Source organism: Cyrtonyx montezumae, unplaced genomic scaffold, assembly GCF_038088225.1.
Source record: "Cyrtonyx montezumae isolate F1298 unplaced genomic scaffold, pur_monq_1.0 scaffold_0, whole genome shotgun sequence".
Lineage (NCBI taxonomy): Eukaryota > Metazoa > Chordata > Aves > Galliformes > Odontophoridae > Cyrtonyx > Cyrtonyx montezumae.
In genome coordinates this window covers 53,567,045-53,582,384 of record NW_027071824.1, presented here as the reverse complement: position 1 = coordinate 53,582,384, position 15,340 = coordinate 53,567,045, and the positions used below count along the sequence as shown (strand labels likewise).

The following is a 15,340-nucleotide window of genomic DNA, read 5'->3' as shown; positions in this document are numbered from 1 at the left end:
CAGAAGAGCCAGGAGATGCAGGATGGCTGCTCCTCTGAACCCTGGCCTGGTAAACAATTTGTTAATTACTACAGGCTCCATGCTACTAGTTCTCTTCCATTGTCCTCCTCATATTCAGTTCTTTATTTCTGATCTTAAAATGCTCCAGCCCAGCACCTTCAACTTAGGTAACAAAAGGCTTTGTTAGTGTACTATTACCTCAAAGAAGGTTTTCCTAAACAAGACCTAAACAAGAACTTACCTAGAACACAAGAGTACCTCTACACCTAATATAGAATATATAATTTCTGTGTCACCTAATATGATCCAAGATGGCAAACTTTCACTACCCTAAAAAATGGTATATGCTAATAGATCAAGGTCATAATAAATCAACATTGTAATATTACACCAAGGAAAATTAATTTGCCTTAACAGCACGTGTAGTATAGCTCATGACACTACAAAGCAATAATAATAATATGCATCACTGGTATGAATCAGTGGATATATCACTGTAGAACATCTGTCACCGACAGAAAGAAGCCCCTTTATTTACAGAACTGAGGAAAAATAAGGATAATGAATTAAACTAGCAATACGATAGGATTTGGAATTCAGTATAAGTTGTTAGTGCTGCTCAAAAACTTTTGAAAGTCCTATTTGCAAGTTCATACCAATATTCAGGTAAAGGTATGCTTCAATAACAGATGAGGTTATGTAAAAGGATTCTGTTTCTCTCTGCAGTCTGTCAATAAATACAGTTTGTGTAGACAAAGCTTAATTAGTGTGATCACTTTGCTGAGGTTGCTGTTACATGCCTATTCACTATCCCATTTTGAAGTCCTCAAAACTTTTGTTTCCTAGCAGCACAAAGAACCCCACATGGCTGAGGTTGATATCATCCCAGGATATGTTGAAGGGTGAGGATAGTGTGACAATCAAATCTTTGAAAAGAGGTGCTCCTAGGAAGAGGTGGTTCCTGGAACCAAATACCCCAAACAAGATAAAAGTCTTTCATATTTATGAAATGTGTGAGCATTCTTGAGACCTTCCATGAAAGTAAAGCATACCAATTAAGCATGATAGCAAGAAGAATACGAAGAATTACAACAGGATATTACACACTGCAAAACTCTTTTCCAAGTTTCCTGATTTAATTGGATGATCTCAACAGTCTAACAGCACCCAGATTCAATCGCCCTTAAGAGAGTGCACTTTTCTAATTTAGAATCATAGACTCATTGAGATTGAAAAAGGCCTCTAAGATCCCCAACAATTCCACTAAACCATGTCCCTCATCACCATACAAATGTCTCCTGAACACCTCCAGAGATGGTGACTCTCCACCATTTTTCCTGGACAGACTTTTCCAATGCCTCACCACTGTCTCTGAGAATATTTTTTTTTCCTAAAATAACATCTGAACCTCTCGAATACAACTTCAGGTCATTTCCTTTCATTTTATCACTGTTACCTGGGAGAAGAGGACAATGCCTACCTCACTACATTTCACTTTAGGGAATTGTAAAGAGCAATAAGGTCTTCTTCAAGCCTCCTCTTTCCCAGATTAAACAATCTCAGTTCCCTCAGCTGCTCCACATAAGACCCGCACTCCAGACCCTATCCTATAGTTCTAAATTACAAAACTTAGGGCATTTTGAATCATTCAAGTAAGGAAGATCAAAGCACAGTTACACAGAATTATGGTTAACTAGGACTTTGAACAATACAGTTGTAACTCATCAATATAAACTCAAGAAATTGTTTAAAGCAGTCATCATCTGGTAACACTGCCCACACCATATTTGTGCAGTGGAAGTCCAAAGAAGAAAGATGTAAACTATAAACTGTGCATACTGCATTAACAGAAATCCTGTATGTAAACAAACATTCTTCAAGTAAGTAGAACAGACATTTCTTTCTTAGGAAAGACACTATGAAAGCAAACAGAAAGAAAATAAATGTGGCAGGGAATATTCAGACAAGACGCTTCTTGAAACAGACTTTGTGAAAGAAACAAAGGCTGTGGTTCAATGTCAAGAAGCAAACAGAGCAATGATAAATTTTCCACGAAGCAATTTTCTCTTATCCCAAAATCTACATCAGACAGTGTCCCCAAAGAAGGAAAAATGTCACATGACTATGTCATTACAGACTCAAGGACTGATTTAAAGCAGACCAGTCTCACAACAGATCTTAGTCAGTTATTCAAAATCAATGGTTTTTAGTTCAATGCTAAGCTCAGCAACACTAACAGAATCACAGAATGGCTTGGGTTGGGAAGAGATCTTAAAGCCCATCCCATTTCAATTCCCTGCTTTGGGAAGGCAGCCTAATCTAGTGATTGACAGCCCTAGAGCCCCATATAACCTGGTTCAAACATCTCCAGGGATGGCATCCATAGCTTCTTTGAGCAACCTGTTCTAGTGCCTTACCCCTCCCTGAATAAAAAAAAATTTCTCCTAATATCTAACCTAATAAAAAAAACTTTGTTTTAAAGAATAAGTTTTCCATTCCGTATATCTGCTACCAGCTGTTAAAAGGTGAAAAAATAAACATGATGATGATGTTAAGCTTCAGTGTGTTCACCATACCTCAGCTCCACCCATCCATTTTGGTTCATCAGGAAATTCAGCACATAGGATATCTTCTGATTGGTTAGTTCCTAACACATGGTAATACAACTTTTGGTGCAGATTAGTGGAGGTCTCAGTACCTAGTGAAACACAGATAATTAAAACTAATTAGTTCAAAGAAATCCAACAATGACCAAATAAAACCTAAAGAAACCTCTGTATCCTTTTACATATTAAAAAAAAAGAGATGCATTCAGCAGAGAAAAGTAGGAATAATTTAAAGTGTACAACCATTCACCTCCAAACAACCAACGTTCTCCACAGTAAAATATATTTTCAATCTTGTTCAAAGTTAACCTTTTATTGCAGGCAATACTTTCTTCAAATGTGAGGATTTATTTCAAACTGCACTTTCTAGAAATACTAACTGATCAAAGAAAAGCAATAGCAACCTCACCAACCCTTTAAAGATGTTTTTGCTTCTGTATCTCTTTGAGTAATTAAGGGGAGATCAACTGCTAATTACTATTTTTAGAAACTTTCACATTTCCATCTGCTGAAAATAAAACGAAGCATTTTCAAGTGCTGCATGAAGTGCTACTTGATTTTTCCTTCTATTTTTTTTACTGCAACATTTTCCAATGCAACCCTTTAGCTTCAGGAGTGCAAATACCTTTAAAAGTAAACACAATACATGGTGGGTGTCTAAACTACAAGTCTGACAAAACTACAGGCTACAAATTTAAATGGAGACAAAATTTCAACTCTCGTCAAGGTTTCACAAAAGCAGAAAAAACATATTAGTAGCATTCCCTTACAGTAAGAGAAAGCTCCTGAATTCCTTCTATATCAACACTCTCCTGCAATTTATTCCACTTTCTGTGCTACTTCGATTTTTCCTAGCATAAATGTTTAGATTTGCTGTACAGCAAACCACAGATGAATCAGTTTGGTTGAGTAACAAAAACCTTACAACCGAGATAGGAGGTTGACTTGATGAAGAGCTAAGTCAGTTTATCTATGCCCAGAAAAAAAACACATAATAAGGCAGAGATCTAGAGTAAACTGTCACAGACATCAAATTCCAGTCAACTACAGCCCATGTGAAAGTTAAAAAAACTAAAAAAACACAAAAATAAAAAGACCAGCAAACTTTTAAGAGAAGGATAAAGTCAGACAAACAAGAATGAAAGGAAAGGACAATAACTGAATACAGGTTTTGGCCATATAAAACAATCTGATATCTAACTGTTTAAACTAGTATTAGGTGTTTGTTGCACAGATTTGTTGAAAAAGTTATTATGTTTCCATGCAGCGTGCAACTGGTACAGCCATACTTACCATCACTTTTCCCATCTTGTTTTGGATAACAGTTATAGAACATGCCTTTTCCATCATGGGTCCATGCCATACAACTGAATTTAACTCTCTCCAGTGTATCTGGAAGTTCCTCAGGGCCTTCCACCTTCATAAACTTGATAGTAACCCAATCAGAACCACTAGAACTCAGACCATATGCAAAGTATTCACCATCTTCACTGAATGCATAACCTAGAAAATCAGAACCAAACAAGATGCAGTAAGAACCCACACAAGGAATCAGTGTTTTTAATAGAAAAGTTTGCTCTTTTCTTATGACTTTTACCTATTTACTATGCACTAGTCAAATCCCAACAAAAGAGAGGTACAACTGAAGGCAGTTAAAAAGACTGTGGCTTACCAAACACCAACAGGATTAATTTTCTAAAAGACAGTGGAAGCAACTACATCAACTATAGTTTGGGATTTGCAGTACTTCTCCTATCTTGGGCTTCTCAAATAGCTCACAGATACATGTTCAGCCACGTGTACTCAGAAGTGCGTTTAATAGCATCCCTAGCACTCAGCATGCGATATACAATTTGGGCAATAGTTCTTCTTTCCTGAAGTTGATGGTAAGGATGGAGGACTGAAAACACACATAGACACCATGAAGTGAGGCTCTAAGACAGTAACAGCACAACAGAAGTTGACGTGAATTGAAATGCAAAAAACATACAGCCTGAAGTAAAGAAATTACTGCTTTGATATTGCTATCAGACCCTGTAAAACCATCAAAACTGAATTCCCCACTAGAAAACAAATGGATTAATTTCTGACCCCTGATATATATGCAGTTCTATCCAAATTTTGAGGAAAATGTGATTCTGAAAAAAATTCAGAAGTTTCCATCACAGCCAACAAGGGTCAAATTCACTTCTGCACATCAACTAAACTGAAGAGCCTGAACTATCACAAGCCTATCAAGACTTGAAAGTAGCTACTGAAAGAGAAAAAAAAAAATTGAACTTGATAGGAATTTCAGGTTTAAGACACTTCACTCTGGTACCCTAACATATTCTCCCTCCCAAGAACAAGGGTAATCATTCTGATTGAGAACAGATTTCAAGTAGCAGTCTTCAGAAGTACCAAGAAAGTGCCTGGAAAGCAAGAGCAACACAAGCACATCTATTTCCTACAAGCATTCTTCCAGCTTCCAATGACTTTTAGATCTCTTTCCCATGAAGCAGTTTGTTAATCATCATCAATGGGTGCTATTTTTTCCTAGCTATGGAAAGCCTCAAGATCCATATGTATCCCAGTGGAATACAATCTGGAATACAGATTTATGAAAAAAGATATAGTAGAAATAAACCAAGTTAATTATGAATATAACAGACTTAAGTGTTCTTTGGAAAGGCTATACAAAATACATATGGCTACTTTGATGCTAACAAGCCATTCTAGCCACACTTTGTTGTTGTTTTCTAAAGACATGAAGAGTTACAAACTATTCCCAACTACTGAAGATCCAAACTTGTTCAGGAGCAACTGCTGTGTCACTAACCTCGTAAAGCCACAGTGCCATCATCAGAAAGCTTATTTGGATCAAGAAAAACTTTGGCATCGGCATCCAAGGAGTCCTGTACATATAAAACTCGCTGGTTCTGTAGTCCTGTATTGTAAAAGTGAAAATACCTAGAAGAATTAAAGACAGCAAAATGAATATGAAGAACTCAGTTTTTTTTCAATTAGACTAGCAAGAAAAACTTGTTAGATTGTCATGAAGTGAATAAAAGACAAGTAAATAGGGAAATGCAAGTAGAATAGGAACCATGGCTTCCCCTGTGACCATCAGAGAGTCAACGATCCCCTTTGGCACAAAGGAGGCCCAGAAACTAATTTTTAGGCTTCTGAATACAAAAGGAATTCCGTCCCAGAAAGATATATAGATTATATAAAGGAGACTGTAGGTGCATCTAAAACATCTTTTAACAATAAAAGCTGCATTTACCACAGTGCATTTCAAACAAAACCAGATGTCCTAAGCTCCACATTACTGTCTACATTAAAAAGTTCTGAAAGCCTTCATATTTCTCAGGTTCCTGTCTCCTATATTCTAAACCTTGGCATTCACACGGCTGCTTTCAATCTGTATTAGGTGGTAACAGTTCAAACAAAGCACCTGAGGTTGTTTCCTCTGGGTTTCCCAAGATTTGTACCTTTGTATGTGTTCTGAAAGAGCTGCAGGAATAGAGAACCACAAAGTTCTCCCCAGTGAAAGATACTGTTCACATTAGAAGACACTACAGAGAATAAAGAAATTAATAATAGTAATCTTTATTATCCACAGGTACTAGTTTCCTTAAAGAACTTGTCTGAGTTCTACTACATAAATCTATGACTTAAACAGCAGTTTCTCCTAGGAGGGAAAGGAGACAAACTCAAATCTGATCATAAGCCTAAGAAAATCCTAAAGACCATCCAGTACTTGGATACAGGCTTAGGAAGCTGGAACACCAAGAAGAGATTACACTTGCAAAGGCCTGGTTAACAACCTGAACCTGGAATACCTTAAAATACTAACAGTATGATCAATGAGCAACAGAATAAAGATTCAAAAGCACAGAAAAAGTTAAGTAATTTTCCACTCGACTATACCTTTCCTAGCCAATTTCATCTTTGCAATGTGCTGAGAAACAAAGGTCCAACAGAGTAACTGAAACAGCAGGATATTCTTCCTTTCTCCAGACTCTACAGAACAGCTGTTTAGGCATTGTTCTTTATCAACTATTTTTCAGGTAACTTCATTTAAGATTTTTTGTTTTAGTGTCATGGGAAGCTTACATATCTCTTCCAATGCAATAGACTCCCACCTCCCTTACCAAGTTAATCTCTTAAAATACAAAGTTTAGAGACATGATTTTTAAACAACTATGATTTAAGCTCACTATGAGCCAACCAATAGAATAACACAAACTAAAAAGACATCAATTAAAATCAAAGTAAAGTGTCAGAAATTGAAGTATGTTAAGCTCTAGAGGAGACTACATTAATCACTGCCATGAACACTTCTGCAACAACAAATATTATGAGCATTAATAACCACAGCTGGACATGTTTGCATTGCACAGGGAAAACAAGAGAATCCAGAGCCATCAATGACCAAGCCTGCTCCAGAATGAGATTTGGCAGATTCACATGTGCAGCAGCAGCAGCATGTCTGAACTATAAGCTTTTTCCAGACTTGTTCAGCAGACCTTACTTCCCTTGACAAACCACTATCCTACAGCAGCTTCACTGCTTCTGGGCTTTAACTTAACGTCTTTACAAGATGGCATGCAGCACCACATAAGTGTCAAATCAACATCAGCTCCCCAACAACATACCAAAAAAACCCCAAGCAAAATGGAAACAAAGCTCCCTCTACTCCACAAAACCAAAACACCCACACAGTATACCTTCCCTATATTAATAACAAGAATCTATGCCGTCTCTCACAGCATAGGACAGGTAACTACAGAGTTGCAGATCTCTCTAAATGCCAATGCAGCAAGTCTAAAGATACCTGAAGTATTTTTTTGCTCTTTTTTGTGGATAACAGCGAAAATATGCCTAGTACATGTAGGTACTCTCTTAAAGACCAATTTAATTGAGATTATTGGAACAAACTCTTGCTTGGTTCTAGTAAATATTTAGAGCAATATGAACCCGACATATCTGTGCTTTTTCTAGGATGAATGTCATTAACTGGCAGTGATAAACCCTCAAAGGAACTCCTCAGAGGGTTATTTTTACAGCAGTTATCCTATGTTGTAGTCTAAATTTTGATAAATTCACTGTTCTCATTAAATAAATGACAAATGCAGAAGATAATATGATTGGGAATCGCAGATACTTCAGCATCCTGTGCTTTGCATCATGCAATCACATATATTAAAACCAGTTTAAACACATACCTTTCCTAGGTCCTAACAACAAAGGAATAAATGCAAGTATAGCCTATAATTTGTTTATCTAACTTGTATTTGCTTTTGACCTGTTCCACATTCATCTATGTCACCTACAAAGACATTCCTCACGTACCTTTTTCCTTTCTTGAAGTGGCAGCTGTACTTAGGATAATCGTAGAGTTCAGTCATGCGTTCTTTGAATAGTCCTCTGACAGGACACTGCTCAAGAAAGGGTACTGTGAGCTTGTTCTGAGCCTCTACAAATGCCTGAAAGAAAATAGCCCCCCAAAAAAGTACATTAGTTCAAGTAGAAATCTATATTTCCTACAGGAAGTGCTATGTAATTAATCACAGTCATTCTTCCTCCCTATGTAGGATGTGCAGAGTTACACCTGAACAATCTCACATATTTACCTGCATTATTACAGTAATACAGCAGTTAATAAGGCTAATTCTATACCCTGAATTCTCTTTCTCCAAGACACACATTAGGGTAATCAGTGGTCAGGCGAAAGACAAGTCAGATTCCTGTCACTCTCTTTTAAAAACAAACAAACAAAAAAAAACAACAAAGCTCTTTCTTTTAAAAATTCTTAGCTTTATCAATACCATTTAAGTAAATACAAGTTACAGAAAACACCTAGAAAAAAATCACCTTCTTTTACTTTACCACAAATATACAACATTCCAGATAATTTAGATTATTTAGATTTATAGCAGATAAATTAGAAAATTGATAATGAACAGTCCCTTTTGCCCATAGATATGGCTATCATTTCAGGGGCTGTGAAAAAGCTAGATGATACAAAATATCATACACACTATCTGTTTATTGTATTAACATAACACTTCGGATTACTAGCCCCAGACAATATTTCTTGGAAAGCCGAATGTGCTGTCCTTTACAAGAACAGATGAGGCATTTTTTCCTCTGTTCAAAGATAAATGCTTAGTTACAAAAGAGAAACAAATGTGATCTCTAGGAAGAGAACATTAAGGGGTCTGGTTTCCTTAGAACACTCCACCTCACAGATGCAAACACTTAACTTCAGAGGCCAAAACCATTGCTACTTCAGCTGTTTGTTAGAGGCTACTACTACTCCCATGACACAGATGGAAAAAATGGTACTACACTAGTGTTTCATCAGACCTACTTACATCACAGTGCATTAACATAAAATTAATACCTAACGTCTTAAGGTAACATGCTGTGAACCACAGCTGTTAGGAAGTGAACATGCAGACTCCTCTGTCATTAATATAGGCTAGAAAGGATAAGGCACAGTACACATAGCTGTAACTCGCACCCAGGGTTTCTTAAGACAGCTGCAGTACCAAGCACAACCCAGCCTCTCACTGTTTCTGTAACGTAGCAAGCTGAAATGCTGGACTCTTACCACCCCTGCTTAACATAGGTTTCCTCCTCAGTTGCTTTGAATAAGGTTATTGTTTCTACTGGTCTTGAATCTGTTACAAAGGAGGTGGATCAGTGCATAGTAATATCCGTTGTATTTCACATTTGACCTATGGGAGTAGGTGGGCTACAAACCATACTGCACAGCCTGTCTTTCACAGCTCTTCAGGAAAGACAGCTGCTAGACAAAAATCCTGATATACATTTACCAATATCTGTCAGTGTTCACCCATCCACCAGTTCTTCAGGTGAAAAAAAGAACAGAACAAAACTGCCTGTTATTAACATTTCACTTATATTTCTTACAGTGAGAAGTGGCTCCATGAGGCATGGAGGTTAACAGACTCTCCCATTTGGGGTTGCACTACTGTGACAGCAGGGCAATAGTTGCATTCCATGCCAAGCTTTGTTTTCAGAGACATGTCAGGCTACACGATAAGGGAAAAAGTGCATTAATTTTGGTCACTCTTCTTTTTGGAAGATATTTGTTCATGCCCAGCAAAGCATACAGAAACTGATAAGCTTTAAACACAAGTGCAAACTTAGTAACTCTAAGTAACTCTAAGCCTTAAGAACACTTGGCTAATTGCAGAAACGCATTAGTTTAAAGAACACACAGGCTGACTACATGCAAGTCATCACTCAAGGATGACACAGAATAACAACAGCTATAGCACTGAAAAGGGAAAGATACAAAAGAAGGCAAAAAAAAAGATGATTTATGGACTTTTACTCAAAACTAGACTCCACGCATCAGTGAGGACTCTGTCAGGAAATTATGCCACAGGAAAGAATAATGAAAGAGGGGAAACCATTGCCAGGGAAAAGCTCATTTTTATTTCTGCTTTCCCTCTGAGGATCAAACTGACAATGGCAGCTTTAACTTCCAGCACAGGAGCATAGCACATCCCAGTGGCAAGCCAAAACACTGCTCCACTCAAAACAGCACAGCCTCTACCTTGCTGTACCAACAACTCCCAGACTCCATCAGAAGAGAAAACTTAAATCTACTCAAAAAATCACATAGATCTGCTTTCTTTAAGTGGAAATATGAGAATTTCAAAGAGCACAGACATCACATACTGTGTAAGCTAACTACTCAAAGTGTTGTTCTCTCAAGAGAGGAGAAAAAAATTATATATATTAAAAAAAAAAAGTATATATGATCACCAATGTACTAGACAGGCAAAAGCACTTTGCAGTGGCATTTAGTGGAAAGAAGCTGGCACAAATAGTTGTTCCTTATATTAATAATGAGACCAAAACAGAAACATTGCTGTAGTGTATAATGAGACCACGTGTTACTCACTTTTGACTGCAGTCACACTTTTACCACATCTGCTTTTACCTGTGGTATTCAGAGAGATAAGCTTTTTCTTGCAAGCGTTCATTACACAACACATGAATTAACTGTTACAGTAGAATTAATTATTAGTAATTCTGTAATTATTTGTAATTTTAGAAATTTCAATATATTTTTTTTTACCACTACCACTTAGTATGCACCAAAGATTAAAAGCCTACTTATAAAATGGAGCATCGTCACTGCCTGAAAAACGAGGTAGGAATTAAATATTTTTGAAAGACATACTGTCCAATTTGGAATCTGTTCTTAATTGATAAGGCTGCGCTCACATTCAAAAGGCAATACATACTTGAAACACTGCTTTATGTGAAGTACAGCAACAGATGTTACCGATAGAAATCTCACAGCAGACGATTCTGCCAACCACACTGAGTTAAACAGATGCCAACCAAGAGTACAGAACTAAGAGCAATCATCCATATATTCTCACAAACCTACAGAGAAAATACTTCATCTGTTGAAATCTACACCTGACAAACTAACAGCAGCCTTGACCCAAAACAAAATCCACTTGCAGAAGAAAGAATAGAATAAGGGTCAAAGTAAGACATACTTGCGTGTCTCAGAAAATAAGGTATTTTTAAAAACCAGAGGTAGTAGTAAGGCCAGAGATGTTCTACCCAAGGCTGAAGTGTTTGAGAATCACTCAAGCAGGTCAACTGCTTTTTTAAAAAAAGTTTTTATTTAAATTTCATAATAAAAAATAAATGCCACTTTTTTTAAACCATGCCCTCTTACAACCCATCAACTACATGCTACTATGCTATTCTCCTGACAAGATGATTTCTATCCAAGATGAAAATTACCAGAGGCATTCACAGTACACTTCCCAAGAAGCAGTCTTGGGATACAAATTGTTTCTTCAAAAGATTACCAGTCTCTGTTATTAATTTGTAAAAAACTTATAGTTCCTCCCCAAATCTCCATTTGTATCTCAGTGAAAGAAAGTTTGGTCCAACTACTTACAGGAGTGCATGTACCTTGTATCAAACGTTCCAAAATAAAAACTAAGAAATTTCTGATGGCTTGCTCCTTAACACTTCCTTTAGTCTTTTCTAAAGCAGAACTCAAAGTATAACTGCAAAATCATGAAGAAAGTGAATAAAAACCGGTGAGTTATAAAACTAAGACATCAGTTAGAACCGTGAACATTCCATAGTTGAAACCAGTATCATTTGCTTGTGCTTTTTACTCCAGGCATCAAAAAATATAAACTATGTGTAAGATGACATACGGTGAACACCTGAATGAACAGTACCTTGTAGGGTGATGACCCAAAATGAATAGTTCCCAAACAGTATAATCAAGATGGATAGTATATTGTTGGATGGATTATCCAGATGGTACAAAGACACCCCATAATGCAGGAAGGGCTCACCTGCCATCAAAGGTTGAGGCATGCCCAAAACTCCACGCGCAAGGGATCTCCAACAAGAGATCCTTCCCCAGTGGAGGTGAGCCCATAAATAGGGTCTGGGAGAGGTGGAGCCAGACTCCACCCCTTCCAGTCACACAGGTGAATTGCCTTCACCTGTGCTCCCGTGGCTGACTCAGTGTTTGCCTCAGGTGATCAATCAGTGGTTCAGGCCGTGATTCAACAGTTCCCATACACGCTGTTTCACCAATTCACGTCAACAAAAACAAAGTAACACCAATAATTAATTTTAACACTTTAATGCTTGACAATTTATGCTTAGTGAAGAATTTTAAAGAAGAATCCAACAAGTTGTCTTGCTAATCAACAGCACACAGAGCACTTCTGACAGCTCTCATGTGAGAAAAGATTCCTAGCTTTATAAAGGAAGTTCAACCTTCACTCTTAGCATAAATCAGAATTTTCACTGTTTACAACACGCTTGGTTTGCATAGATGTAACAGGAACTGAATGGGAGATCTTTTACTGCAGGTGAGTAAGAATGCCAAAGTAATTCTTCTAGCTCTGTATTTAATACATGGAAAATTAAAGTTAGCCTGTTGGTGGGGGTACCCATTGGAAAGCTGACCTTTCCCCAAAATAGATGGAAGTGTGAGATATTACATAGCACATAAAGAGAGCACAGAACTCAGAGGATGAGTAGGAAAAGATGCAGGTCTCAAGATCAGTGACTTAAAGGCTTGAAAAGTCTACAAAGCATACTTCAAATTCCCTCTGAAGTCTGTAAAGTCATTCAATTGTCCCTTTACCAGGGTCTGGTTATTGTCTGATCTGCTGAGTACAGAATGGTTATTCTGCAGGACTTCCAGAGAATGAAGAAAACAGAGATAAAACCATTAAGAAAAGTTAGTAAGAAAGAGCAGCTGTCAGCAATCTATGCTGTAGAGCACAAGAGAGGAATATCTGTAATAAAAGCCATTATCAAAGCCTAGCTTGAGGAGAACAAAGTTTAAAATGCAGAAAATGTATTCACATACTTGTCACTGTAAGAAGGAAAGGCAAATAAAATGCTTTCTTTCTACCCTTTCTGACTAGTTTTAATATGGCAACTTTAGATGTATAGTAGGCAAAGTGATCTAAGAACAGAACACTCCCTTTCAATGTTATAGTGCAACCTTGAAAATTGATTTGTTGAAGAAAACAATAAATGGCAAACATGGCTTTAGTTCTCCAAATTGTGCAATCTCAGTTATACCCACCTCAACACAAAAGTGCAAAACAGCATTGCACCGTTGGCACCTTCAAGGATCAGGTGTACTTCATTACATTTATATTCACAATGGTAAATTTTTTAGAACTTCTGGCAGGTCTGCTAAAAAATGCCTACAAAAGAGATCTATGTTGAAACAGCCATTTCTGCACAGAGAAAGTTTACCTTAGTCTGCTCACTGTCAGGATCTTCAAGCCAGCAATATGGGTCACTGATTTTATGGCCATGGTAATCCAATACCTGAATTTATAAGAGAAAATACTTTAAGAAAAAAAAATAGATATTTATACAAATAAACTATTTATCAGGAGTCACATCAAAATAAAGTTTACTTGGAATTTCAACTGAAGCACAAAGTGCTAAGAAGCAAAAGAGAAAGAAGAGAACACCAGCATCTTGCTCTCAGGAGAGTGGTTAACTTTATTGTTTTCTAGGGGAAGAACTAAGGCAGCAATAATCCTTTAGGAGAAAGAAAACAAAAGAAAAACAATACATAGCGCCAGAGAAATACACAGGACAAACCTTAATTATTACCACAAGCTAGCTTAGAAAACTAATTAAAAAAAAACAAAAAAACACCTTCACCAAATCCAGATGCTTAAGTGATAACCCCAAACCTGACCATTTTCACCACTCAAATTAGTCTTCTATCTACCCACTTGCTCCAGCATACAGAAAGCTCCCAGATAGCTGCCGGTAGGAGATGCGTTACATGGTTCAGCCTTTCACTTCGCTACAAAAGTAAAAACCTGAGCTCCTTTCCAGCTCGAGCTGCCCCTCAGGCAGACGGGCAGGCCCGCATTTCCCAGCCGCTCTGAAAGCCGCCCCCGAGCCCCCCACCCGGCTCCACAGGGCCGCACAGCACCACGACCCGGCTCAAGCAGCCCCGCACGGCCCGGCCCCGCGCCCGGCCAGCCGCAGGCGCTAACACAACGACGGCCTCGAGACAGAGTGCGGGAGGCTTCCTCCCACGACAAAGCGTCCCCGAATCGGCATCTCGGCTGCGGGGCGCCTCGGGGGCTCGAGCCGTACTCACGGAGGCCTCGTCGCGGTACACCTCGGGGTACTGGAAGGCCTGCATGGCGGGAGGCGGCGCGGAAGAACGGAGGCGCGGCAGGGTTCGGGAAGCAGCGGCAGGCAGCAGGCGTACGGCGCGAATTAGGAGGAGCGGGGCCGCCATAAGACCCGCCTTAACCGGGGGAGGCCGAGGCGGCAGCGCCCTCTGCTGGAGGCCGCCGCACCGGCGCCGGCTGCCCGCGGGGCGCTCCCGTAGCAGTTCCGAATGGATGACATCGGGCATCATTAGCCGGGTGTTTGTTTCAGCGTTTTGTTTATTTATCTCGTTAGAAGACTCACAGTTTTCCTCTGAAGTGACCCAGTGGTCTGTCGTGTCACGAAAATACTGGGGGCATGTAGCTCTCGGTCCGCTGACCTGCAGTACGGCCACACTGCTTGCCGTCCAAATTGATGCTGCTTCAAAGTCTCGGCTCACAACCCTGACAAAACCGTGCTTGAGAATTTGACTGCTTTTTACCGAGGCAGACTCCTCGGTTAATAACGTCACATGTGATGCAGACCTGGAGGCAACAATGTTTACACATGGGCAAGAGCAGCCCAAAGACTGATCAGTCCCAATAAAGATATACTTTGAGTGAATATGATATAAAGTATTCCAGAAACTGAACCCAACCTTCTTACTTAACAGCTTAGAAATGTTTCTTGATTCCATACTCTTAATAAAAAGAGTTACCATCTCTAAATGGGTGTATTTTGTGGGTGGATTATGATAGAACAACACAGCTGCTTGCTCTGTAAGATAGAGATGGGGATAGCCATGCATAATCCATGATAAGATGGTATTGGACCTGCTCTGAAAGCTGAACACTCACAAGTCCATGAGGCCAGATGGACTGCACCCCAGAGTGCTGAGGGAGTTGGCAGTTGTGGTTGCCAAGTCACTCTGTCATCCTTCAACAGTCCTGAATAACTGGGGAGGTCCCAATGGATTGAAGACTGGCAAATGTGATGCCCATCTTCAAAAAGTACCACAAAGGTGATCCTGTTAGCTGCAGAGCTATCAGTCTCACCTCAGTGCCAGGGAAGGA

At 38.9% G+C, this 15,340-nt stretch overlaps 1 protein-coding gene across 1 annotated transcript in view; it reads right to left on the bottom strand.

Annotated features, from left to right (window-relative positions):
* Nucleotides 1–14,377, bottom strand: part of PREP (prolyl endopeptidase) — an 89,834-nt gene extending 75,457 nt beyond the window's left edge. Inside the window, exons 1-6 of the mRNA XM_065735511.1 lie at nt 14,272–14,377; nt 13,401–13,475; nt 7,944–8,077; nt 5,425–5,555; nt 3,900–4,109; nt 2,577–2,698 (exon numbers count right to left, since the gene is read on the bottom strand). Coding sequence (XP_065591583.1) covers nt 2,577–2,698; nt 3,900–4,109; nt 5,425–5,555; nt 7,944–8,077; nt 13,401–13,475; nt 14,272–14,316 — 717 coding nt within the window. The 5' untranslated portion in view covers nt 14,317–14,377. The remainder of the gene's footprint in view (nt 1–2,576; nt 2,699–3,899; nt 4,110–5,424; nt 5,556–7,943; nt 8,078–13,400; nt 13,476–14,271) is intronic.
* Between the last annotated feature and the right edge of the window lie 963 nt (nt 14,378–15,340).